This window comes from Danio aesculapii, chromosome 5 (assembly GCF_903798145.1).
Source record: "Danio aesculapii chromosome 5, fDanAes4.1, whole genome shotgun sequence".
NCBI lineage: Eukaryota > Metazoa > Chordata > Actinopteri > Cypriniformes > Danionidae > Danio > Danio aesculapii.
Window position 1 is genome coordinate 54,483,983 of NC_079439.1, and position 26,794 is coordinate 54,510,776.

The 26,794-nt window shown below is 34.5% G+C and overlaps 1 protein-coding gene across 1 annotated transcript in view; it reads left to right on the top strand.

Moving 5' to 3' along the window:
- The window catches only part of nol6 (nucleolar protein 6 (RNA-associated)), a 31,361-nt gene that overhangs the window by 2,279 nt on the left and 2,288 nt on the right, over positions 1–26,794 (top strand). Inside the window, exons 2-21 of the mRNA XM_056458479.1 lie at positions 1,805–2,023; positions 2,115–2,231; positions 2,324–2,500; positions 3,861–4,029; positions 4,644–4,778; positions 7,385–7,548; positions 9,876–9,996; positions 10,087–10,145; positions 10,245–10,346; positions 11,733–11,848; positions 12,727–12,904; positions 14,706–14,828; positions 14,913–15,061; positions 19,337–19,412; positions 19,530–19,670; positions 19,761–19,878; positions 20,773–20,927; positions 21,038–21,201; positions 24,041–24,193; positions 24,754–24,851. Coding sequence (XP_056314454.1) covers positions 1,805–2,023; positions 2,115–2,231; positions 2,324–2,500; positions 3,861–4,029; positions 4,644–4,778; positions 7,385–7,548; positions 9,876–9,996; positions 10,087–10,145; positions 10,245–10,346; positions 11,733–11,848; positions 12,727–12,904; positions 14,706–14,828; positions 14,913–15,061; positions 19,337–19,412; positions 19,530–19,670; positions 19,761–19,878; positions 20,773–20,927; positions 21,038–21,201; positions 24,041–24,193; positions 24,754–24,851 — 2,734 coding nt within the window. The remainder of the gene's footprint in view (positions 1–1,804; positions 2,024–2,114; positions 2,232–2,323; positions 2,501–3,860; positions 4,030–4,643; positions 4,779–7,384; positions 7,549–9,875; positions 9,997–10,086; positions 10,146–10,244; positions 10,347–11,732; positions 11,849–12,726; positions 12,905–14,705; positions 14,829–14,912; positions 15,062–19,336; positions 19,413–19,529; positions 19,671–19,760; positions 19,879–20,772; positions 20,928–21,037; positions 21,202–24,040; positions 24,194–24,753; positions 24,852–26,794) is intronic.

The window sequence follows — 26,794 nt, forward strand, 5'->3', positions numbered from 1 at the left end:
AACCAATACTGGTTTTACCATAAAAACATTTTCATATAAATCTTGTATTCACAAAAATGCTATTTTACAACGTGCAGGCCTCTTTTTCTTTCAGTGCTTCAGAAAGAGAATAAAATATGCATAGAATTAATGTCAACATCTAAAAAAGAACTAAAATGGTTGCAGTATCCTCTTGCTTTAAAATTTTTACAGTAAAAAAAAATATGATGTGAGAATTATATGATAATGGCATATCAGGGATCAATGCTAGGGTTTTTTTCAATTGGCCCCATCCGGCCAGTGGTTCAGATTTTTACTTGCCCTGTCAAAATTGTAATTGTTCCCACCAAAATTCGAAGTTAATAGCTATTTCATAGGCACATATTTTAAATAATGTGTCAAAAATAACGTGTGAATCTAGAATTTTACAAATGTTAATAAATGTGTTATGAGCAAAATTTAAAGTGTTTTGCAAACAAAAAGAGCAGAATGGAAAATGTGCAGGTATTTTATTGCAGTTCTAAATTATTTAACAAAAGGAGACTGACCTGCCAAACTGTGCAAAACATCACTTAATTTTTTTTGTTTTTTTGTTGTGTTGTACCCACGTAAATCCAAGACGTTAGAAACAGATATTTTCTTTTAACCTCATAGTTTGAAGTTGCCATCTCTTCGCTGTACTGGTTGTTACCAGTTTATGGAAAAAAAAAAAAACAACATGCACACAAAATCCAATCAGATAAGAGGAACCAAAAAGCAATATGGTGTTCATGACATGACAGAGAAAGTAGTATTTAAATTTGGGATGCTCCGATCAGGATTTTTGGAGCGGATAGAGAGTACCGATTCCTCTTCATCGTGATCAGCCGATACAGAGTACTGATTCTGATGCTTCAAGGTTTATATAATTTTAACATTGCATAAAGCACATTTTCCCTCTAAGTACGATACTTAAGTTGAGCTTTCTCCTTTCCTAAAAGAATAAATAAAAGATGTTGCATATAATTCCTTAAATGTGTCTTTTATAACCATTTAGTGTGGACACATCATGATCAGAAGTAGCTTTACAGAAAATAATAGATTAAACAGATACATTTGGTAAGAAAAATGACTAACAATGCAATTTGGAAACATTGCAAATGATGGAAGAATAATTCAACAATTCAACAAAAAAATAGCATTTTTGATGCTTAAGAAGTTAAAATGCATCTTACTCTGCTTGTCAACCCATAAACTAACACTTACAATCGGTTCAGATAAGCGAGTACTGATCGAGTCATAAAATGTGATTATTAGTCGATACCGATCTCCGGCCAATCTATCGGAGCATCCCTAATTTAAAGGTTTAGAAGCACAACTGTTTCTCGATTCTAAGACCGTATTTGCACACAGGGGTAGGGGACAACAACCAGTTATAGGGTTTACCGCGGTTTGGAAAAGTCAAGGTTTTAAAACCGCCAGAATTTTAAGTTATAGCATTCGTAAGGTATATGCAAGCGTGTATATTTTAAACATGTTGTAAAGGAATAAGTGTTTTTGAATCTAACAAAGAGAGCAGAAGTCAATGATTTCATTTAATTATTTAGCCTGACATGTTTACTGCTCCAAAATTGTATAAATGTTTTCTAAAATAATATATATTTTGTTAAATGGGGAAAAAGTTTTTTTACACAGACATTTATAAAGAATAAATTTTAGAGCAGTATTGGTCAGCCCTGCATATGAAACTGCAAAAAATATATTTTTATGATGTGTGGTTTTGTGCTTACAAGTCTTTTTCTTTATCTATAATAAAGTACTAACTACTGTAACATCCCATCAACAGACGGAAGTACCAGAGAGCTCTCAGAATGAAGAAGCAAAGCAGAAAACGAAAAAGTCTAAGGACCCAAAACGAAAAGCAAAGGACACGGTGTCAGATGATGGGGTCTTACGGCCAGTCAAGCTGTCCAAAAAAGAGCTGTACAAAGCCCCCACTGTGGAAGAGCTCAACCAGCTGAAAGAAGCAGAAAATCTCTTCCACTGCAGTTTATTGAAAATGCAGGTCAGAAATGACATTATATTGTTTTATCACTAACATAAAAAAACAGATATTTCAGCTTTACTAATCGCTGGTTTATGTTGGTGATGTTCAGATGGAAGAACTGCTGAAAGAAGTGTCCCTCAGTGAGCACAGGAAGAAGCTGGTGGACTCTTTTGTGCAGCAGATTACAGAATTCCTGGACTGTGTGCCTGAATCTGAAGTTGTGGAGGTCAGAAATGTTTGAAGCATTGATCGTTTTTGATTTTTGTTGATCTGGTAGCAGTTAACCACATTATCTTTTTTGCCTTCTCTTATCTGTAGTTGAATGATGTTTCCTGGTTGTCAAAAGTTGAAGTGCCGTTCTTCCTCGTTCCTGCGGCAGCAGCGGGCAAGTTTCACATGGAGGCTCCAGCATCAGTCAGCCAGGTGGGCAGTTATCCACTGGGCACCTGCATCAAACCCAGAGTCTGCGTGGACCTGGCTGTCATCATTCCTTCTGTAAGTTATATGTTCTGTCTGTCTTTTTTTCCTGTCTCTCTGTTTGTCTATGTTTGCCAGCTGTTGTCCATTATGATGTACATGAAAATTGTCTTTATTTATTTGAATTATCCCATTAGATGACGTCACTCTGAATTATTAATTGTTGTGATATCCATTCACCCATCATTCTGTCGATCTATTTTTGTGTCTGTTGACATGTCAAAACAAAAAAGCTTGAGAATCTTGTGTACTTCCATTCCCATGTGAAATGAATGCAAGTTATCAATTAATTCTTTTAATGTATTAGCAAGGTGCAGTTTAAGCCCTTAACTGTCGCCCCCACTTTTTAAACATAGACATGAAAACTTCAATGACTGCCAATCTTCTGTGCTTTGGTGCATATATTTAAGCTTGGTCTTATTTTAAGTAACCAAACTTGTCAGATTGTAGCTAAAGGGAAAAAAGTTAAATGAAACTAAAGTTATGTGCCTTTAAATATATACAAATATATTATATTTAAATAATATATATAAATATATATATATTAGCCAAAAATTTACAATATCTAAATATCCAAACAAATTATATTCCAAATTTGAAGTTGATATCTCAAAAAAATTTACCTTCAGTAAAATTCTTTTTTGGCGCAGTACCAGATATTACCATTCAAATTCTATTATTTGCTGTATCAGGGTGCCCTTCTATTTCTGTGAATGTTTTGAGGTATATGAACCATATTTATTCATAATTTTGACAATATTAGTCAAGTAGTAAAATAGTATGGGAAGTTTGGGGATTTTTGATGTCAATTTAGCCTCTAAACAACTTCTAGATGTGGAATACTGTAGCAAAGTAATGCTTTACTAATCTGATGAGTATCCTTGTTACAAATTATAAAAAAGCTGTTGCTCTGTAAAATCTATCAAAAATCAGTCACTTGATATGGAAACTAAAAATATTAAGTTTTCAAATTATATATAGTTTGTCATGATTTCTTCATACTTTTACTCTTCTTATATGACAAAAATAAAAGAGCAGTAAAATATGTTTTCAGAAGACTTTAATCTTTCCAATGATATTTAGTTTGTCATTAGATTTGAAAAGTGGGTTAATATTTATTACAATATATGAGCTAATACTGTCACAGATTACACTTTTATCATTTGAAACATACAAGTTTGCAGCCTAGCTTCAAGTTCTCCTATAAGAAGTGTCATTAAACTGTTTAAATTGATGAACATAGAACGTGAAGTGATTTAAACATCGTTTTGAATCAAGGACCAGGCCATCCATCAGCTTACTCATCCATCTAATTATTATAAACAATTGTGCATTCATTTTTTTAATTTGGAGTTTTGTTTTTTTCTTCTCTTTGAAGTCTGTTTTGCACCCAATGGATGCCATTAACCAGCGGTACCCTCGAAAGCGAGCGCTGTATCTGGCAGGCCTGGCGCAGCACCTTTCTTTCTTAAAGGCTGTGGGTTCAATGAGCTACTCCTGTCTCCATGGCAATCGGCTTCGCCCAGTCCTACTAGTCAAACCCTCAGGTATAACAGTAGCTTGTGACACTTATCATATTCATAACTTCATATTGTAGTTTGTGTTACGTTTACTTGCAAATGCTTTCCTACAGAGCTATTTACATAGACATAAATGTGCATGTACTGGGTCTGCTGTTCATTTTGGCAAATCATTTTTGGCTTCCAAGTTAATTGGTGTTTTGCAAACATTTTTTTTCTCTATTCACACTAACTGAACTGAACCAATTTCTTTATAGATTTGCATTTTTGAGTTTTTATTTTGATAAATGCTGTACAATTCAGTTTAGTTTTAGTTTGTTTCTTTAATAGTTTTGTTAGTTTTAGTTTAGTGTTTATTTAGTGAACAGATTTCTGTTTTTTTATATATATATTTAGTTTTAGGAATTAAAGTTAAGCAGAATTACATGTTTAGTGTTTGCACATACATCGGGGTGCCCAAACTTTTTTTTCTTTTTTCTCTTAACAAACATGTTTTTTGAGCAATAGTTTTAGCCTTAGTTTTACTATTTCATTTACTAAAGTAACCTTCTTTCTGAATCCACATAAAAAGGGATGCAGTCTGAGAGTTCATCATTTGTTTAACCTAAATCCATTATGTAAACTTTGTTTCTGCACTTTAGGTAAAGACGGGGATAAGGTCACATTGAGGATTCATGCCATTCCCCCACCAGACTTCCTCAAACCTAGCCGTTTCCATCCTCGGAAGAACAATGTGAAGACTGAATGGTTTACTGGTGTTGCCAAGGAGGAACAAGGTAATGTGGAAATTTCAGAGGCCAGTCATTTTAGGCCAGTCATTTTAGTCATTTCATGCATTTTTTATTTCTGATTGGATACCTGTCTGATTGTGAAAAATGCTAATGTAATTGGCATCGAGACAGATATACAGTGCATCCATAAAGTATTCATAGTGCTTCATTTTTTCCACATTTTTTTATGTTTACAGCCTTATTCCAAAATGGATTAAATTCATTTATTTCCTCAATTCTACACACAATTCCCCATAATGACAATGTGAAAAAAGATTTTTTTGAAATTCTTGCAAATTTATTAAAAAAAAAAAAAAAACTGAAAAATCACATGTACATAAATATTCACAGCCTTTGCTCAATACTTTATTGATGCACCTTTGGCAGCAATTACAGCCTCAAGTCTTTTTGAATATAATACCACAAGCTTGGCACACCTGTCTTTGTAAATTTTTGCCCATTCCTTATTGCAATACCTCTTAAGCTCTATCAGTTTGGATGGAAAGCAACGGTGTACAGCCATTTTCAGATCTCTCCAGAGATGTTCAATAGGATTTAGGTCTCGACTCTGGCTGGCCCACTCAAGGACATTCACTGAGTTGTTGTGAAGCCACTCCATTGATATTTTGGGGGTGTGCTTTGGGTCATTGTACTGCTGGAAAATGAACCGTCGCCCCAGTATGAGGTCAACAGCACTCTGAAGCAGTTTTCATTCAGGATGTGTCTGTACATTTTTGCATTCATCTTTCCCTCTATCCTGACTAGTCTTTCAGTTCCTGTTGCTGAAAAACATCCCCACAGCATGATGCTGCCACCGCCATGCTTCACTGTAGAAATGGTATTAGCCTGGTGATGAGCGGTGCCTGGTTTTCTCCAAACGTAACGCCTGGCATTCACTCCAAAGAGTTTAATTTTAGTCTCATCAGACCAGAGAATTTTGTTCTTCAGATGCCTTTTGGGAAATTCCAGGCAGGGAGTGGCTTCCCTCTGGCCACTCTACCATACGTTATTGATCACCTCCCTGACTAAGGCCCTTCTCCCCCGATCACTTAGCTTAGATGGCTGGCCAGCTGTAGGAGGAGTCCTGGTGGTTCCAAACATCTTCCACTCACGGATAATGGAGGCCACTGTGCTCATTGGAACTTTCAGAGCAGCAGAAATTTTTCTGTAACCTTTCCCAGCCTTGTGCCTCGACACAATCCTGTCTCGGAGGTCTACAAACTATTCCATTGGGCAAAGGCTGTTAATACTTATGTACATCTGATTTTTCACGTTTTTTATTTTTTATAAATTTGCAACAATTTTCAAAAAATATATTTTTTTTCACATTGTCATTATGGGTTATTGTGTGTAGAATTTTGAGGAAATAAATTAATTTAATCCATTTTGGAATAAGGCTGTAACATAAAAAAAAACTGTGGAAAAATTGAAGCCCTATGAATACTTTCCGGATGCACTGTAAATCTGATTGCTCAAATCACTTCAGGAGGTGGTCTGGGACACATTCCAGATGGAACTGGATAGCTATAAATCCATCAGGTTGTTGAAACAACATGTGTTGTTATTAGCTATATGACAGTCAGCTATAACAGAGCAAATTCAATAAGAAACGGAAATTTCTCATATGACCAGTCGTGATGTTTGTTTAGTTTTATTTTAGTATTTTGTTATTGTAAAATTATACAGTTAAAATGTTAAATATCATATGCAGGCAGCATTGCTAACACAGTTGCAGCATGCATCTGTAGCCTATCACTGTTAATGGAGAGGAAAAATTTTTTACAGTTTTAAATGATGTATCCAAGTATCTGGTATGACAAAAATAGATGTTTCATTTTAGCTTGAAATGACAGTAATCATGGAGCCCATATTGTGCACTTGTTTGGAAATAGGGCTGCATGATATTGGAAAAAATATTGGAAAAAAATAATTTTGCAATATTTAGTTTTTTTTGAGACTTAAGTACAATATCACCAGACGATTTGAATAGCTCCATTTGGACTGATTAGGATGATTTTGTAGGGGAGTGAGTCTGCATAACAAATAACAAACAAATTACATGAAATTTAAATGAGAAAGCAACCCTTTTCTGGTTTTCTCAGGAGTCAAACAGTCTTAATCTAATGTACAATTTCACTGTATTTCATGTAATACTAATTGAATATAAATAAACTTTAAAGCTATATACATTGTAATTTTAAACTCTCTTTAAATGCTTAATAGTCAAAAGTCTTCATAAATTTTCTAACTATTGTACCTGATCCACTATTATCCTGACTGGGCATTGCACATGGTGCGATGTGACTATTGTAGATGTGTACATTGCATTATCGATGCTGAAACGATCTATTGTGCAGCCGTATTTGGATCATGAGTGAAGCACAAAGCCTCCTGTAGCCTACTTATAAAATCATAAATCGCTATCAGGATATGAGATGACTTGTATGATGATGAGATTTTTGTCATATCGCCTAGCCCCAGTATTTAGCATCATCCGCTTGTGATTGCATCAATCAAAGCACATCTTAATAACAGCTGTAAACTGAATCCTAATAATATGACGTTAGTACTATTGTAGTACTCTAATAATTCTGTCATTTTCAATCTTGCAGGGGCTGCTGGGCCTGCTACTCCTCATTATAACAGCACAGTTCTTGGAGATCATCTGCCACTGTCACATCTTCAATTCCTGTCGGCTGTCAGTGCACAGTGTCCAGCTTTTGTAGATGGTGTAGCCCTTCTGAAAGTCTGGCTGAGACACAGAGAATTGGACCAGGTAAGACCACACTATAAAGGCTGTAAGGAAATCACAGTAGGAACTAGAACAGAAAATGTAAACTGTTACAAATGTAGCCTGTTGGAGTGGTTTATGTCGTTTTTGCTCCTTTAAAATGAAATAATAATAATTGACCTAACTAGTAGGGGTGTAACGGATTACAGTTGATTTGTGATCCATACGGATCACAACCCACGGTTTGGCACGCATGTGACCCGTGGATTAATTTTTATTAATTTTCTAACTTGTAGATTAATCCTAATTTTGTAATGATCGCAGAGAGATTGCCTTCCACGTCATTTGAATCACATGTATGAAAGCATATAGGCTTTCCTGAAAAATATAATGATGACGGATGAAGTTGTGGTGGCACCTAAATAAGGTTTTTTAGGTTATTAAAGGTGTTTTCTGACATTATTTGTTAATGCATTCAGTTTGAAACTGCACAATTAAACATTAAAAGATTGGGATTCAAATATCCATGCAAAATAAATTATTGACGGTGATTTGCAAATATTTATTAATCCTTCAATGCACTGCATTCAAATCTGCGTTTGATCAAAGGAGAGTCCAGTTAGTTACAAATAATCAAAAAACACAGAAGTACTGGGATAACAGTTTATAGTTCAGATATAAACACTGATGTTTATGGTAAAGATTAAAATCTCTGTTTAACTTGAACCTTTTGGAATTTGTAGTAATATAATTGTTTTACAAATAGGTGGTGACAAACAACCATCAAAAATGTTACTGAATAGGGTATATGCAGAGCTGGTGTTTCTTCCCATACAGATAAACGAATGGTTAATGTGACTTTAAATTTTATATGGTACATTTTACAGCATCGATGCTGTAATGTAATTAAAATATAATCAGTTAAATAGACTTCAGCATTCACTTAGTTGTTGAAGCATAAACCGAGATGAAAAGCAATTTACTTGCACACAACCGACAGGATCAGCAGGCGAGCGTAGAAACGCCATTGGAAACAATGGAGTAAATTAAATTTAAATATTATAAAGGCAGGGCACAGAAAAATGTAATTTAATGCAGTGCTTCTTGTACATTCTGAGACCCACTTTATAGCGTATATCATTTAGGCAGTGAAGATTGTTGATTTATAATAAAACAGACCTTAACCGTACCGATTTTTGTAAAGACACACAGTTCACCGGAAGCGTTTGACCCAGGTTACTGACAAAGTCCTTTGCATATAGTTTTTCAAAAATTATACATCTAGTAATAAATAAAACTTGAAATTTTAAGAATGCATTATCAAATCATTCATTGAAAATGAGACAAAAAAATAAATATGAGGTGTTGTACAGGATTATAATGTTAGATTTATAAATTTAGCTTTATCAACTACAGTAGCAAAGATCATTTTCACAGTATTGAATTTTTAACTTTTTTTATTCAGCTGGTTATTTGTTGTTGTTTATTTTTATTTTTAAAAAAAGGGTTCTTTTGTTTGTTAAAACCAAAAGTTATGCAATTAATTCAAATGCAAGTAAATAGTCTACTATAAAGCTTAAATTGGCTTTTGTGAAAATAAAATGGCAAAATATGGGTTAATGTTGCATCGCCATTCGGCATAGCAAATATCTTTATGTATGAATGAAACCATGTACTTGCATTGGTCTGCACTTATTAAGTATCAGAATAAGTGAGCATATTAGGGTTTATTATGTTTTAAATTATTACAAACTTGACAATTGGGTAAAACCTGGTGATTTGAAAGAGTCACAAAGTATAAAGATTTAAAATGATAGTTAATTAGCACTGATTTTTAGATTCACTGTAATAATTAGTCTTTTAATATGTTAATAGTTGTGTGATATTCAGTGTCCAAACAGCATTGAATAATTAGCGTTTAATAAACATTGAACAGGTTGATTTAAAATATGTTAATAGAATTAAATGATTCTTGTTCTAAATATCCCTGACAAGATTTTTTATTTTTTTTTGGTATATGAACTGTTGTTACAATGAATGGCATCCTAGTAGGGGTGTTTCATTGTGTGTGGAATTTAATTTTGTAATAAATATTGCAGCTGAGATGGCATTAAATCATAACAAAATCTGTATTATTCAATCATTGTACATTATACTTCATTTTTAATCCATACATTTTTATTAGGTGCTGTTTCTTCTGGCTTGTATACATGCTGATATATTCTTCTGATAGTAGTTCAATTTTTATGCATTTTAAGTAATATTGCATATAAGTTTTATGCACATTTAAATAGTATGAAGTAAGAAATGCATATGTTTTGTGCAGTCATATAAAAAAAATCATAAATTCAGTGTTCATGTTCTCTCATTAGGGTGCAGGTTGTTTTTGCGGCTTCCATGCATCAATGTTAATGGCTTATCTATTGTCCACGCACAAAGTGGGCAAAACCATGAATGCCTACCAGCTGTTCAGGAATGCACTGCACTTCTTGGGTAAGAGAGATCATACTATAGTTTTTTTGGTTTGATATTTATGTACATGTAATAATCATATATGTCTGCTTTTATCTTTTGCATTATCAGCTTCCACAGATCTGACTGAGAATGGTATCACATTGGCTAAAAACCCAGACTCTAAAGCGGTGAGCAGAAGTGACTTGTGCAGTTATTGTTTGTTTTGTTTAATCTGTTTTGTCTTCGTTTCATCACCATGTCTTTCTTTGTCTTCCCTTCTGCTTCAGCCGGCACTGCCAGAGTTTCATGCAGCATTTTCTGTAGTATTTGTGGACCCTTCTGGGCATCTCAATCTGCTTGCAGAAATGACAGCTTTTACCTACAAACAGGTGAGTTCTGCTGTAGCATGAGCTCGGTAGTTGTGTGATATTCAGTGTCCAAACAGCATTGAATAATTAGCGTTTAATAAACATTGAACAGGTTGATTTAAAATATAAAAAGAAATATTAGTATAATCAGGAATTTTTACCTGTACAAAAAATGTAATAAGGGATTTTCTGAACATGTGAGTATTATTTGACTAAAATGTGCATAAATGACAAAAAGCATTATTCAAATTATTGAAATTATAATAAAAAATATTAATATAAATACTGATAATACCAAAATATTACTGATTTTGAGACTTTATCACATATTTAATAGTTTAAATATTTTAATGGCAGTGAAATTGACCTTGAGATTTAACTAATAAAAATGATTAAACCATTAAAGAATTAGCTACAACTGCAATCACAAATAAATGACTGAAATGAATTAAAACTGTAAAAGTAATACTATAGTAGTGTTTTATTAAAGGGATAGTTCACACAAATTTTTTTTTTAATTTTCAGCGTTAACTTTCACTCAAGTGTTTCCTTGCCTTTATTAATTAATGTCCCTTTTTCTGTTGAATGCAAAATAAGACCTGTTAGAAACATGTTGGAAACATATTAGAAACCTACTTTCATAGTAGAAAACAAATACTTTGAAGGAAGTCAGTGGTTGCTGTTTTCCTGCGTTTTCCAAAATTACTTATTTTGTGTTCAACAGAAAAAAGAAAGTCAGGTTTATGAAAAGCGAAGGGTGAGTTAATGACGACAGAATTTTCAGTTTTGGGTGAACTACCCCTTTAAAGAGGACCTTTTATGCCCCTTTTTATGAGATGTAAAATAATTCTCTAATGCCCCAAGAGTGTGCATGTGAAGTTTCTCATTGCTCAAACTGCCCCACAAATGTTTGGTAGCTCTTTGAAACTGCCCCTTTTAGGCTGATCCTAATTGTGCCATTTTGGTGACTATCGCTTTAAATTCAAATGAGATTGTGCTCTTTTCAATAGAGGGCGGAGCTACAAATTTGTCAGCAAAGTGGTACATTCAAAAACAAGAATGAGAAAGAGATCATCATTAATGGGTGGAGCTTTCCCCTTCTGATGACACGTACAAAGGGAGAATGTCAATTCAAGTGTTTCTCAAGTTTTTATTAAAAATCAAAAGTTTTTATCAAGTCTGTAAATTAAAATAATAAAATTAATCATTTTTTACCACTTGAGGCTGGTTATATTCACAGACTGTTGTCATATAACTGTTTAAACCCCTTATAAAAGTGATTTTTGCATAATAGTTGCACTTTAATGCTATTATGATTAAATTAATCAACTTATTAAATGTATACTAAACAGAACTGGTGAAATTTATCATTATGATTGATTGACATTGACTGATTTTGTCTGTTAGATCCGACATGAGGCTTCACTGTCATTGAAGTTCTGGGATGATCCAACAGTTGACGGCTTTCAGACTCTGCTCATGACGCCTAAATCCATGATCAGAACATATGACAATGTCTTTCAGTAAGTGTGATTTATCACAGACTTGGGTTTGCTGTTCTTGGCTTAAAGGGATAGTTCAGTCAAAAAAAGATAATCAGCTGTTAATTTACTCATCCTCAGGCCATCCTAGATGTACAGTAGGTGACATTCTCTCCTTAGTTGGATGTTAAAGAATACTTTTAGGATGTTAAAGAAAACAGTGGTCCTTGATGATTAATAAAATGCAAATCAATGATTGCAGACACTTAAGGGCTGCATTTACACTGCATGGTTGAAGTGACCCAATTCAGATTTTTTTTTTCTCCCATGTGGCGTAGATTAGATATGGGCCACATAAGCAGGAAAAAGTCACATGGATTCCAATTTACTCAGATCAGGTTCAGGCCTCGTTCATATGTGGAAATGTATGTTATAAATAGGATATGTGCCCTTGTGTCTGTAGTGGATTTTCACCTTTAAATGCGAGTCATGTCATTACAAACAGTAGCGACATCAACTCTGACACTTATTTCAGAGTTCTGCACGAGTCCCAAACCTTAAATCTCATATGCAAGGACAAAAAAGTTGTTATATTGTCATGTAGCACATGTTAATGCATTTAAGCATGTTAATGAAAGAGAGAGCGAGTGCAACATCTGACCTGTGTAAGCAATGTAAACAAATAGAAAACTATTGCATACTTCACATGGAAATGCCTGCTGATTAAAAAAAAATCTAGATTAAAAGAAGATAAACCTAACTTTATTTATCAAGCTTTGTATAAAAACTGATCTTTATTTACAACAAATTTGTACAACATTGCCCATGAATGGCCTGAGGGAGAGGAATTTGACAGTAGATTTTCAGCTTTGGTTGAACTGTCCCTTTTAATGTATTCATTAATTTCTCTCTCTTTTCAGACTGGGTGAGCTGGTGAAATTGCAGGCTTCTTGTAAGAAGCTTTCACTGCTGAATGAGCTCATGGACCACAGTGGCAACTATGTCCAGAGTGCAATTCCTTTCATTTTGTCCCTATTGAAGCGAGGCCTTGGAGAAAGAATACATCTTTTGGTGCATTCGCTTCCTCCAGACCCTGAGGTACATTCATTACCGTTGACGCTAGACAAAAAGAATTACATGTTACATAGTGTTTCCCACAGGTTTGAAATATACTTGCGGTGGTAGCTGGATTGAAACACACCTTTTACCCACAGCACATAATAAGTTAACTATATGCGAATTACATTTTTAACAATACTTTTATTATTACATCTTTAAAAAAGTTCCAATGTGTCAAAGTAAAAAACAAACAAAAAAAAACTGTTGAAATAAAATTAAAAATCCACTATTTCTCTTTTAAGCTATTCAGGAACCACATGCACACACTGACAGGTCAAATCTGTTTCTCACTCTCTCTGCTTCTCTGCTATATTGGCATGACATTTTGTACAGTATTGCCAAAGCATTTTAGTTGTATAAAATATGTAATAAATTGACCATCAAATTAATAAAATATACAGCAAAAAATAAAAACAGACTATCTATAAAAATCATAATAATTACAAGAATAGAACATGTAGATTATTTAAATAAGATAAATGAGCTGATTACCCCTGTCTAATGATGTGCCAATATTCTGCAGCCAATTTAGATGTAATTTTGTCCTCTCTGGGTATTTAGTAAAGTTTTTTAGAGTCGTTTAGATTAAATAATTCATGATGTAATGTCTCTCTCGCTCTCATGGCTGTGCACATAAAATGAATGACAGCTTAGAAAATCAAACCAAAACCAAATCCCAAACATTTTGGCAGATTTTAGAAACCCCGGCTGGATGCAAAAAAAAAAAAGATGCAGGTCTCTTTGGGTCTGCAGAGCATGTGAGACTGTCTGTGGGAGTGTTGACGGTTCTCGCATATGCATAACGAGCAGTACGAAATGAGTAAACGAGAGAAAATTATCTTCTACTTAATTGATTGCAGATGTTTGTTTGTAATGGGCGGATACACAAAAAGTGTAAAAGGATGATGATAATAATAGTGAAAAAAAGTGCCAATAAACATACCATTAATATAACTGCGGCTCGTCGAAGTCTATGTGTGCGAAGCATCATCAAACATTTCATGTGTGATAATATTGGCATTGCCATTTTAACAATGTATGAACTTGAATTTTCAAGTATGTTTTTCATTTTGCAAATATCAAACAAAAATGCATTTTGAGTGACCAAAAATTTGAGTTAAAATGCTCCAGTAAGTAAAGTTATTAAAGACTAAAATTTCCCTGGAGTTTTAACTTTAGTAAGATATGATATTAAGCATTTCTCCTTAAAGATAAAGTCCCTTTTTTTAGAATATCAACATGTAATTGTGATCAGGAATCTAATATTGATTTTATTCAACAAACAACAATGCAGAACTGAGCCAAAGGTTCCGTGGTCCATTTATAAAGAAAATGGATCATAAAGACACATTTTTTAGAATGAATGATTCAACAAATCAGTCTTTAAGAAAGGAGCATGCTGCCACCTACTTTACTTACAATGATAATGGCATATTTATATATATCTATGATGCACCTGAGCCTTCAAAGAAATGTGTTCATTATCGTTGGTAAGCTAAATACCCACAATACTAAGATAATTTTTTTCAAAACTGCATGCACATTGTACAAGGATTGGATTGACTGTTTCACCAATGTTAGCATTCCTAACAAATATAAGCACGTTTTATCACTAGATTAAAAAATTATATTTTTAAAACAATATTTTTGTCATACTACACAAAAAACTGCATTTGTGAGATATCATTGCATTTACATTTTTCCCCCTATATGTCAAAACCAAGTTTTTATTCTAACAGCATGTATACTTCAGTTTAATCAGTGTAAATGGTTCTTGCAGTGGTCGGTAAAGAGTCCTCCTCCTAAACACAAGGACCAGTCACCGCTGAACATTGGTTTGCTGCTGAACCTGGAGCATGCACTCTCTGTTCTTGAGAGAGGACCGCCTGCTGATAACCCCAAGGTAAACTAGCCTGCATATGCTCAGATGTGTGTGTATATGTGTGTCTTGAAGTTCATAATTCCTCTGTGTTGTTGGTGTTGAAAGGCAGCTGAGTTCAGGCAGCTATGGGGCTCCCGCTCTGAGCTGCGGCGCTTCCAGGATGGAGCCATTACTGAGGCGGTACTTTGGTCAGGAAGCAGTGCCTGTGACAAGAGACTCGTGCTGCTGGAGATCATCACTCACCTGCTGCAGCTGTAAGTGTCTGTTTTGCTTATATGATTCCACTTTAATACATTATAACATAGGTTTCAAACTGGATTCCTGGAGAGCCGTAGCTCTGTACAGTTTTGCTTCAACCTTAATCAAACACAGCTGATCCAACTAATCAAGGTGTTCAAGACTACTGGAGACTTTTAAACAAGTGTGAGTTGGAGGTGGTTGGAGCTAAACTTTGCAGAGCTGTGGCCCTCCAGGAATTGAGTTTTTGAGACTATTGCATGTATAGTCAATTTCAAAATTTTTATTAAAAAACTTTAACTTATAATAGGGCTGCACAATGTATAGTTTCAGCATCGATATCACAGTGTGTGAATCTGCAGTAGTCACATCACATGATCTGTTGAATGTTGAATTGGGATTAGGCTTGTGCCGGTATTCGGTAATGCGATAAATCACGGTAATGAATATGCACGATATTGTTATCGCGGGCACTTCAAAATACCGTGAAAAATAAAAGATCCGAATTTATATTCTTAGAACGCGCCTTAGCTTATTTTCCATCAACCGCTTGAAGAAACACTGCGTATATGCTGCGCAGAACTGATGCGCACTCTGATGTAAACAATCCCCACATGTATAAGCCCTGTGTGCATGCAGTGTCCTCACACGCAGGGGTGGACTGGCCATCTGGCAGACCGGGCACTTTCCCGGTGGGCCGACGTACTTTTTGGGCCGGGCTGATCATCGTCTTATGATTTGATCGGCCCATAAAAGGCTTAGCAGCCTATCGTTTTTTTCTGCCTTATTGATTGACGCTGCTGTGATCTGACCGGGCCGGCCCATGTGACACTGCAGCCCATTGGCTCTTTTTGGTATTGACATTGGGCTGGCCCAATCACAAACTCCTACTTTGGACTCCGTGTGAGCGTGCTTCGTCTGTGTGCATTTGTCAAAATAGTCGAGAGTCAGAGAGAAGAAACGCAAGGGAGGCGCAGAGAAATCGCGGGAAATACACCGGCGTTTCATTTAGCGATTCTGAACAGTTCTCTGTTCATTCTAGTACACGGCTAAAAACGCAAATCACGTGACCACACACTCTCTGCCCAGAGCTGCAGCCACTAGTTCAGCGGGTAAGCATAAACCCCAGGTGAGAGTTTAGTCCATGTCAGACAGTTCATCTGCTGGATGATCTCATCTCACTATAGTTGTTAAACGTGATATTGAATTCATCTTGTTGTCTCTATCTAACAATTCTTATGTCTTTTGAATCACTTGTTCTCAGTTAACTGTTTTGGCTACGCAAAGATAAGCTAATATATTAATTTATGTAACCACATACACTGATTCCGCACATTGACTGATTGCTTACCTTTATCGTTTAAATTTAATGTACGTTATACTGTTATAATGGCCATTATTGGTTATTATAACTGATATTCTGCAAAAGGGACTGGGTAAAGTTCATTCTTTTCAATGGAAATGAAAGGAGACAGTTATATTTAAGCCCTGTTTTGTTATAAATATGCTGTGTGAAGATGATGCTCATAAAAATATGCAGCTACACGAGGCTGTTTGGTGTCTGTTAATCATAATATCAAAATGAATCAAATTTGCCTTATATTATGTTTTCATTGTTTAGATAGTGAAACAGCAAGCAGGATGAGGTAAAAGGTTAAAATGTAACACTGTTCCCTTTGAAGATTTACCCATGCATTAGCAGGCAGTTTTTGTTATGTTTATTATTGAATATAGGCTGAGTGAATAGTGTATTGAATAAGCTAAATTGGCTGTAGTGTATGAGTGTGTGTGAATGAGTGTGTATGGGTGATTTCCAATATTGGGTTGTGGCTGGAAAGGCATCTGCTGCATAAAACATGCTGGAATAGTTGGCAGTTCATTCCACGATTGCTGATCGAAGACGGTTTCCCTTTGCACATTCACTTTGATATAATTGCTCAAGTTTACTTTTATATTGTGTATTGTTTTATTTATATTTATTTGTATTTAAATGTTTGAAGTACTTTTAGTTAATTAAAAAGTTATTAAAGTTACTAAGTTGAAGAAACTGAAGTTTTTTGTTTTTTTACCTGTTTCTCTAGTAAAATTACAATATCGTGATAATACCGTATACCGTGATAAAAGCTCAATCAATTAATCGCAGCATGAAAATGTGATACCGGCACATGCCTAATTGGGATTGACCAAAAAACACAGATTTTTAGGCCTGCATGTAACTATGTAAGATTTCAAGCTAATTTAAACCATTTGTGCACTAGAAATGATCAAATGTCTAGCTCTAACAAATAATAATTGCAGTTTATTATTTTTACAAGGAAAACTACAGTAGTGAACATTAGAAGTGGATCACAAAAGTTTTTTCTAAATTGTCCTAAGACAAAAACGGATGCTGTTGAATAGATTTAGGACAGCTTTGATGAAAGGTTTTAATCCACAAATGTTGACTACTGTATATGGTGTTATTTAACATTTGATGCAATCCTTATTTCTAAGCAATAATCTAAAAGTAATGATCAATACATCTTATTTGGTTTGGTGATTATCTGATTTGTTGGTCTTGAGTTCCATTAATGTACTCACACAAGCTAAGAATGAATAATACTTATTAATGGTTGATTTCAACATTTACTAATGCATTAAAAACTAAGTTATGCTTGTGGATTTTTATTAAAACACTGTGAGTGCACAAGAACTAACAATGAATGACCATGTTTTCATTAACATTAGATTAATTAATACTGGAACGTGTTGTTTGTTCATGTTAGTAAACACATGAGCTAACAACATTTACTGGAACCTTATAGTACAAATTTGTTATAGTATTTGAAGTACAAAATTTAAGCTCTATTATTTTTAAAAAATGAAAGAGATATATTTAGTAATGTATAGTGTTACGATATTAGCTGGGAGAAAATTTTGAATATACACACCAGTGTTTCTCAAAGCTTCAATTTGAAGGTCCAAATCTGAATTCTCATTAATGTCAAAGGTCCACAAAATTGTACCATAAACATAAATCAACCATTTTTAAAAAGTTGAAATTCCTTTTCCTTTTTAAAAATACATTTATAATGTTATAATATTTATTAATATGCAGAAATATTCATCACGTAAACAAACCTTGCACACTGAGTCCGATGAGTATTAATTAATCCATTCTGAAAAAACTCTGAAAAAACATTTCAGAGTCAGTTCAAGCAGTAATACTTTGTTCTCATTTCTTCTCCAAAGTAGAAAAAGAAAGAGGAATAGGCTACATATTGTGTTCATCCAAAACTGCGTAGAGAGGAAGGAGAGTTCAGCTTATTATCAAAGAGTTGCGCTGGATTACCCCGAAATGCACAGTTTATTTCAGGAAATCAATAGAATTTTGATACTTTGTTTGTGATACACACATTCACGTACATCAACAAATCCTGGATAGAGACTGGTAGTACCTATAGACATTATAACAGATTGAGGTTGTGGTGACGTGTCGACGCAACGGACTGAAAGTGGACCATGCTTTTATTATAATGGACAGTACATGTACACACACACACACCAAGCAGCAGCATGAGAGAGGTGCACCAGTAAACGAATCCAGCATATAGGTTCTCAACTGTCCGCCACATTCTGTCTTTATTTTATGCACTGTGTTTGTCATAAAGTTATCTGTAGCTTAAATGACAGCATTCTGTGGTTAGCTCTTCGATTGTACGGTGGCTCTGAGCTGTCAAAACACCTCTCAAAGGGCTTTTTTGAATGCAAAAATCAGAAAAAATAAAACCCGGTTGTTGTTTTGTTTTTGTTTTTTATGACGGATGAAAGTTTTGGAGGCAGTATGTCCATGTGATTCACGCAATGTGAGGTTGCATTTATTTATTAACGTGTGAAAATTACGGACAAAATTTTCACATTCAGTGTGTAATTAACACTTAATTTTATGTGTCAGTGATTTTTATGGCCAAAAAAAACAATGAAGGAACGGTCTAAAGTAACATGTGCAAATGACAGAGCAGTCTAATATAAGAGATGGCACAGTCTGTATTCAATCAGCTGCCTAATCTTTTGTTTCATTCTGGCATATTTCACATTTCATAGTTTTATGCTGGATTGGAGCTAAATGAATGCATACCTCTCTGTTTAATCATTTTTGAAAACTCAGTTTTACTCCATCAGCTTTTCTTTTCTAGAAACTGACATCTTATAGTTTCTATAATCTTTTTATTGTTGTTGTTGTTGTTTTCCTTGACACTTTTTTTGTAAAATATATTTTCATGTGTAAAACAAATTATTTTCTCCTATTTTAGTCATGCAGACATTCCTCACTCGTGTGTGAGATTTGTTGGTGGACAACTGGATGATGTCATTAAAGTTAACAAAGAGGTACTCCATGAACCAAATGCGCTCATAAATAAATTTGTGTGTGAAAAACCTAATGATTGCTTTTAGCATTAGTATGATTGCACTAGTAGTTGATAGTGTGTTTTTTTTGTTCTGTAGCTCTGCACTACAGGTGAGGAGGAGAGTCTGAAGGTGGTTCAGTCATATGATGATCTCAGCAGGAAGCTCTGGCAGTTGGAGGGTCTGCCACTGTCCATCACATCAGTCCAGGGTGCCCACCAGGCCTTAAGATACACACAGGTCAGCCATCTCCTTTGTTGTGTTTATTTGTATGATTTATGCATATCTCTTGATTCTCTTTCTTTTTTCTTCCAAATTTGTCCTCCACAGGTTTTCCCACCAGTCCCTATCAAGCTGGACTATTCATTTTTCGACAGAAAGAAGAACCATCTTGGATTGGTGCCAAGGGAAGACAGACCTTGCCCTTATTACATCACCCCTATTAAAGGTACTAATTCAGATTTTTTCAAGATGTGCATTACATTTTGGTCCCTTTAACTTGCCCTATGCCAGTTTAGCCAATTATATTTCAGCTCTCTAGGTTGCCTTGTTGGAAAACAGCGTATTTCATTCATTCATTTAGAAAGGCTCTTAAAGCATGCGTATGTGACTGAAATGTGACCTCCTGTGGACAGTAGCAGACTCCGAAATGAGACGCAGATTCAGAGTTCTACATGAGGTGGTTATTAATTAGAAAATAATATAAATATTACGAGCGTAAACATTAGGTGAGCAGGTTACATTATAACCGCGTGTCCTAACAACATGCTATGTGACGAGATTTGCATTGATAAGCAATTTGGGTGTTTGCACCAGATGAAACACGACAGAAATTTAAATACAGCCATTTATACATTTAAATTCAGAAGCACAGAATAGTGCAGTTACCTCACCCCAATGAAATAGTAAGGTTTAAATTAATGCATAATTAACCTCTTTAACATGATTAAATGTAAATGCTGAATCACTGATATGTGTTGTTTTACACTTGCAGAAAGCATTGATCATTAGTTTATTTTTATGTAAGGGAATTAATAAGCAAGGCTTCGACCAACTCTTTTTTTTTTTTTTTCAGTAACAGTGGTTGTATATCTAATTTGTAAAATGATGGCAGTGAGAAGCAAAATAAAAATAATTGAATTGAGTTATGTATGAATTGTATACTAACTTGAATGTTACTATTTCCTAGATTAGCAAAGATGCTAATGCATTTGTGCAAAGTTCTCATTCCTGAAGCACTCTATTTTGGTGTTTGTTTGTTGTGCTTTGAGCACAGCTCTGCACACATGAGTTATTTGAATATGCTGTTATTTTCCTCCCCTTTTGTCTTTTGTTTCTCTAGTCATTGTTCATATGGAGGGAAGTGGAAAATGGCCTAGCGAGCAACTGGCTATACGCCACATCAAAGCTGCCTTTCACATCTGCTTGGGTGACCTGCTTACCAAGCACCATGATTACAAATGCCATGCCAAACCCAACTACGTGGATGTATGGAAGGTGATGTTGTTGTTTTTTACATTTATGTTACCTAAAATCATCTGTCCTAAAAGAGTTATAGAGCACATTATTCAATAATATTTGATGTATGCATTCATTCAATCAATCAGGATGGACTAGCCTTCCGTGTTGAAGTGGCTTATCACAGAGAACCACACATCTTGAGGGAAAGTCTGACCCCTGAAGGAATGCTGATCTACAGGGATAATGCTGAGGCCCAGGCGCTAGAGCTGGAGACCCAACACAAACCTTTCCTGACCAGCACCTTGCATGGGTAAAACATTATCATGCACAACACACTTTCTTGGTTTAGACGAAGACAATTGAATACACATTTAGCCTAGTGGCTTATGTGGATAAATCTTTAACTTGATCAGGGTGTCCGCATAAATTAAAAAAATTATTGAAAGTTGATAAATCTATTTAGACAAATTTAAGATCCTTAAAAAGTATTTCAAAGTCTTGATTGCTATTTTACAAGGTATTACATTTTGTATCATTTTTGAATGCTAAATAATCTGCCAATGTTGGTTTGCTGTTTAGCTAGCTTGCAAAATCAATAAAATCCTGCTAGATTTGCTGTTTTGTTTACAGCACTAACCAAGGCAATGCCGTTTTTCTGCTGTTCTGTAGGCGCCCCTGCTGGATTAGCATTTTTATTTATTATAAGAATAATGCTTTTTTTGTTAGGATTAGTATGAATTGCCGTCTCTGATGATAAGTAATTGATTTAACAAGTAGAACCGTTTAAACAGCGCTAAAAGGTGATACGTATGCAAACACTTCATAACCTAATATTAAAACCCCTCAATGTTTATTTTATTAAGTTATTAGGATAATCTTGAGATGTACCATGTCATTTTCAAGGGGGTCCCACAATTAATCACAATCACACAATAATAACACCACAATACAAAAACAAAACATAAAATTGCAAAACACACACACAAAAAAACACTTGTTTGACATTTTCTCTAAAATGTTTGTATGAAATGCTCATTTAAACCTTTTTTATTAACAAATATTAATTGTATATAAAACATATAATTTTATTTATTTATTTTTAAAAACATAAACAGATTCAAAGAGAAACACAGGTTAACAGATATTGCAAAAGACCAGCTTCTGCTTTAAACTGGACTGACTAAATATCTACTAATAAATATCTTCTATCTATCTATCTACTATTCGTCTGAAACACATATGCAGGTTTATTTTACATTCTTAGGCAGAAACACCACTGAGCCTCGCTAGATCCTTCTGTATGGGCGTGCATCCGTTATAAAACACTCACAGGCATTAATTTAAACAACTTTGTGGATATATTAAATAGTTCACACAAAAATACACAATGAGATACTTTCACTTCATGCATAGTTTGTGAACAGACTTACGTGTACTAGTTACAGAGGCAATCATGAAGGCTGTTTTTGCACCGAAGTATTCAGTCAGAGAACAGAATAAAGTGCATTACTTCGGTCATTTTAATATAGCATATTCATAATGAAATCCAAAAATTTAAGTATAATATTGAGTTAATTTTAAGCTATCTCAGACCCACCTGCAGGATCGCTGAGGCCCACTAGTGTGCCGTGGCCCACAGGTTGAGAATCCCTGATCTAGATTGATGTAAGGTACTAATTCCAAGGTTGACTTTACTCACAATTTGAGTAATATGTGATTTAAAGTAAGGTTCAGAATCAAGCCGCACTCCATGGTATTTAATCGTATCAACTTTATGCAAAGAAGTACCGTCATTACATATTATGAAATAGGAGTAACTTTTTGATTTAAGTTTTTGCCTGGAACCAAAAATCATAATTTAAAGCTTAAATTTATTAAGCAGTAATTTATTATCTAAAAGTATTTTGTAAGAGATTAAAATCATACTGAAGAGACAACTGAATTTGTAATATATCAGAATCTGACACATATATGACGGTATCATTAGCATAAAGTTATGCCATATTAGATGGTGCTTTATTACTGAAGATGCTCCTTTAGTACATTCTGTTATGTTTGATTTGATTTAATTTATTGTCGACCAGAAATATCATACATAAATTGTCTTTAACAAAAAAATGTGGAAAATGGAGCATGATGAAGCACAAGCTTATTATTTCCCCACCCCATTACCACAGACATAATTTGTCTATTACTTAAACTTATTTCTTCTTTTACTTATCTCTTCTTTTTACACGAGACATATTTTATCCTTTTGCCATCTTTGACATATTATATGTTTGATTCCATTTGCACATTTACATTTTATATCATAGACTTTTTCATTGAAAAAGTTTTATTCTTTTTCAATCACCTTCATCATTATATTCCTTCAATAATTAACATTAGGGCAAATATATATGTCCAAAACATCATTTACTTGTTTTAAGCCTTGTCATAATCCTTGTTAGCCTACTCAGAATGTCCAAGACATTGATAATTATATTAAATGCTACTTTTGTGCCGTTATTAGCTTTTTTCCTCGCCTAGTTACTGGTTTAAAAATCTTAAATTGGTCCATCTTCACCTGCTGGTAAAAAAGCAATCTGCAGACTTTTGCTTTTCCTGCAGCTCCCGGATGTAATGACGAATTTGAACAGCCGAATTTGAGCCACTGAATTTATGGAAGCTGAAATAAAACTGAACTGAAAATTGCCTTTTGAAAATGATATTTTGTATTTTTAAACAGTACTGAATATTTTGGAAGTGAAATCTGGAAGTATTGAATTTAAGTATGAAATTGTGCTTTGATTTTAAATATTCACTGCTTAAATAAACAGTTGTGTTAAATTTCAGGACCTAAAATTACAAACCCCGGCTATTTAAGTCATTAAAATGCAAGCAATTGTTAATTCAATGTATTATTTTTTTTCAGTTAGTGCAATTCAACAAGCTTTTTATTTCAATACTTTAGGCATTGATTTTTGTTCCAAAGATTAGTTTCTTACAGTCAGCATTAAGTAAATATGCTGCAAGTTAAAATGTCACCAACTTTATCGCTTGAAACCAAAAAGGACAATGAGGTCTTAAAATGTATGGAAAGAGTGTTAAAAAAGTCTTGAATTTCATTCTTTGATTCCTGTATATACCCTGTTGATATCACTTATTAGGCTTCAGCAGCAGCATGGATGTTTCGGTGCTGTTTGCCGCCTGGCTAAACGCTGGTTGGCAGCTCAGTTCCTGTTGGAAGATGTCCGAGAAGAAGCAGCAGACCTGATGGTGGCTTCACTGTTTCTACATCCTGCTCCCTTCACTCCACCAAGGTAAAATTGTCTCCTGGGCTGTTTCTAGTTGAAGGCAACATTATTAGCTCTTAAGACATTTTATTGCTATTAACACATTTTTTTTAACACAATAGTTTTTTATATATATTAATATCTAATTTTTTTTGTCTTTGCCATGATGAAAGTAAATCATATTTTACTACTTTTTTTAGTTATATGCTAGTATTGAGCTTAAAGTGTGATTTTTAAAGGGTTAACTAGGTTAATTAGGATAGCTAGGCAAGCTATATGTTAATTAGGCAAGTCATTGAAAACCGTGGTTTGTTTTGGAAAAAAAATTTCTAATAATGACTAATAACATTTACCTTAAATTATTTCTAAAAATATTCTAGCCAAAGTAAAAAAAAAATAATAGTTTTGTCCCAGAAGAAAGTAGAGTAATTAAAAAGTAAAGAGTTATAGGAAAATACTGTGAAATTTCCCTTGCTCTGTTAAATATCACAAAAATGAAGGGCTTAAAATTGAGGGATAATAATTTTGCCTTCAACTGTATTTATTCATAATTGTGTACATATACAGTAACTCCATGTCTCTTCTAGCTCTCCTCAGGTGGGATTCCTACGCTTTCTTCATTTGCTTTCTTGTTTTGATTGGAAAAACAACCCCCTGATAGTCAACCTTAATGGGAAGCTCACAGGTAAGCTCCACTTGGAGTATTTCATCATTGATCTTATTTGTAATCTTTTACAAAAGCTGATGACTTGTCAGCAGGTTATTGTTTACCTTACATAAATGCAGTTTTTGATATGTTAGGTTTGCAAAAAAAAGCTTTTGTCTAATGGTTCATGTTATGCATTTTTGACAAAAAAAGTTGACATCTCCTTTGCATTGGGTTTCTCTTTGGCCACTCTTTGATTCCTTTCAGGGTGGTTAACTTCATAAAATACTTAGATTTTTTTTTTTACATTGAAAACAGCCATGTTTATGAAGGGAAGAGATATATCTGATACTTTTGTTGTTGTTGTTTAGAAAAGGTTAGGCAAAAATAAAGCAAAAATACTGTATTTTCACTCAAGATTAATGTCCACAGCCTGTCATCACACAATCTGATCTTTTTTATTTGCCGATTTGCACTTTAATAAATGTCCTTTTATTTTAAATATTGAAAGCCTGATTGCTTCATAGCTTTGCAATATGGCTGTATATCGGCACTGGTGGGATGCGTGTCTAAATATACGTTCACACCAAAAGTGGCGAGAGTGTCAAAGTAGGGGGAAGTTATTCATTTTTAATGGGAGCCGGGGGTGAGAAGCGGCGCGGAGCATGTTTGCTGGTGTGTGAGTTGAGGAGAGTTGAAATCAAGTCAACTTTATGGTAATCAGCTATGACGTGGTACGGAGGCAACCAGTCAAAATGTAGACGTTTACCGCTTGAGAGGAGTCCAGAGAACACAGTCATTTTGAACTTTGGTTCCGACCACAGTTGTTCTCAACGGTTTGATTATTGCAGTCGCTGGATTTCCAATTATTTGCGATGTTTTCTCACAGGGGCATACATTTAAAAAGTTACTAGCGAGTTGTTGTTCATTATTGTTATTTTTTACCTTTAAAAAAGTGTGAATCTCGTGCTAAATATAACGACAGTACAAAACTGTATTGCTGCTTCAGAATATTTCAGACATAGACCCATATTGAATAAATGGAGCAAAGCCACACCACACGCAACAACTTGATCTTCCATAGTTAAATGAATTTGATCCACAACATCGTCACACTAGAAAACATGTTCTTATGCAGGAATCTAAATGATTAGCTGATATGCGGCAGCGGCCCCTTTAAATATGAGATCAATGTAGCAAATTTTAACTATTTCACTTGCGGAACAGTGAAGGCAGACAGCGTTGTCGGCAGGGTGGCCAGAGCAAACTTTGACATTCTCGTCACCTTTGGTGAGAACGCGCAGTTAGTGTCCCACCAATGACAATATACAGCCATAACGCACTGCTACGAATGTGATATTGCATTTATACAACAGTTTGACGGCATAAATGTGTATATAAAAATGAAAATTAAACATGGAGAGTCTCAAAATCCTTTTTTTATGAGGAACTACTTTCTTCCGCCATTCATTCACATCTGCAGCTGACGTCAGAACAGCAGAAACAGTTGCTATTTCACAAATGTCACTTTAGAGCTAGTACTTGAATGATTCTCTAGCGTAACATCTGAAGTGATAACAAAACAGGTGATTTTGCTCACATTTTAAGATTATAAGGCTGAACGGCATGAAATGCCATCAGTCTAAAGACCTTTCCCAGTATCTCTCTGTTGCAATTGGGATATTACAATAATTATCCCCGAAAAAAACAAAGCAAAGCAAACACTGCCAGAAATGTTACCAGACTATAGTATAAATGCAGCACTACAATATACAAAAGAGAGATTGACATAGAAAGTCACTTACCTGTTTTGTAATGATTTGATCAGCTGCAGTTTGAAAATATGTGGAGTTTTTCTCCTCTAAGGACTTATTTTGCTGTCTCTGATGCCATCTTTTGGTGGAACGTCAACCATCTTTGCTCTGCTCAGTATGACAGGCTAATTACTCAACTATCTATCTAACTATGCCAACTGTCTCCAA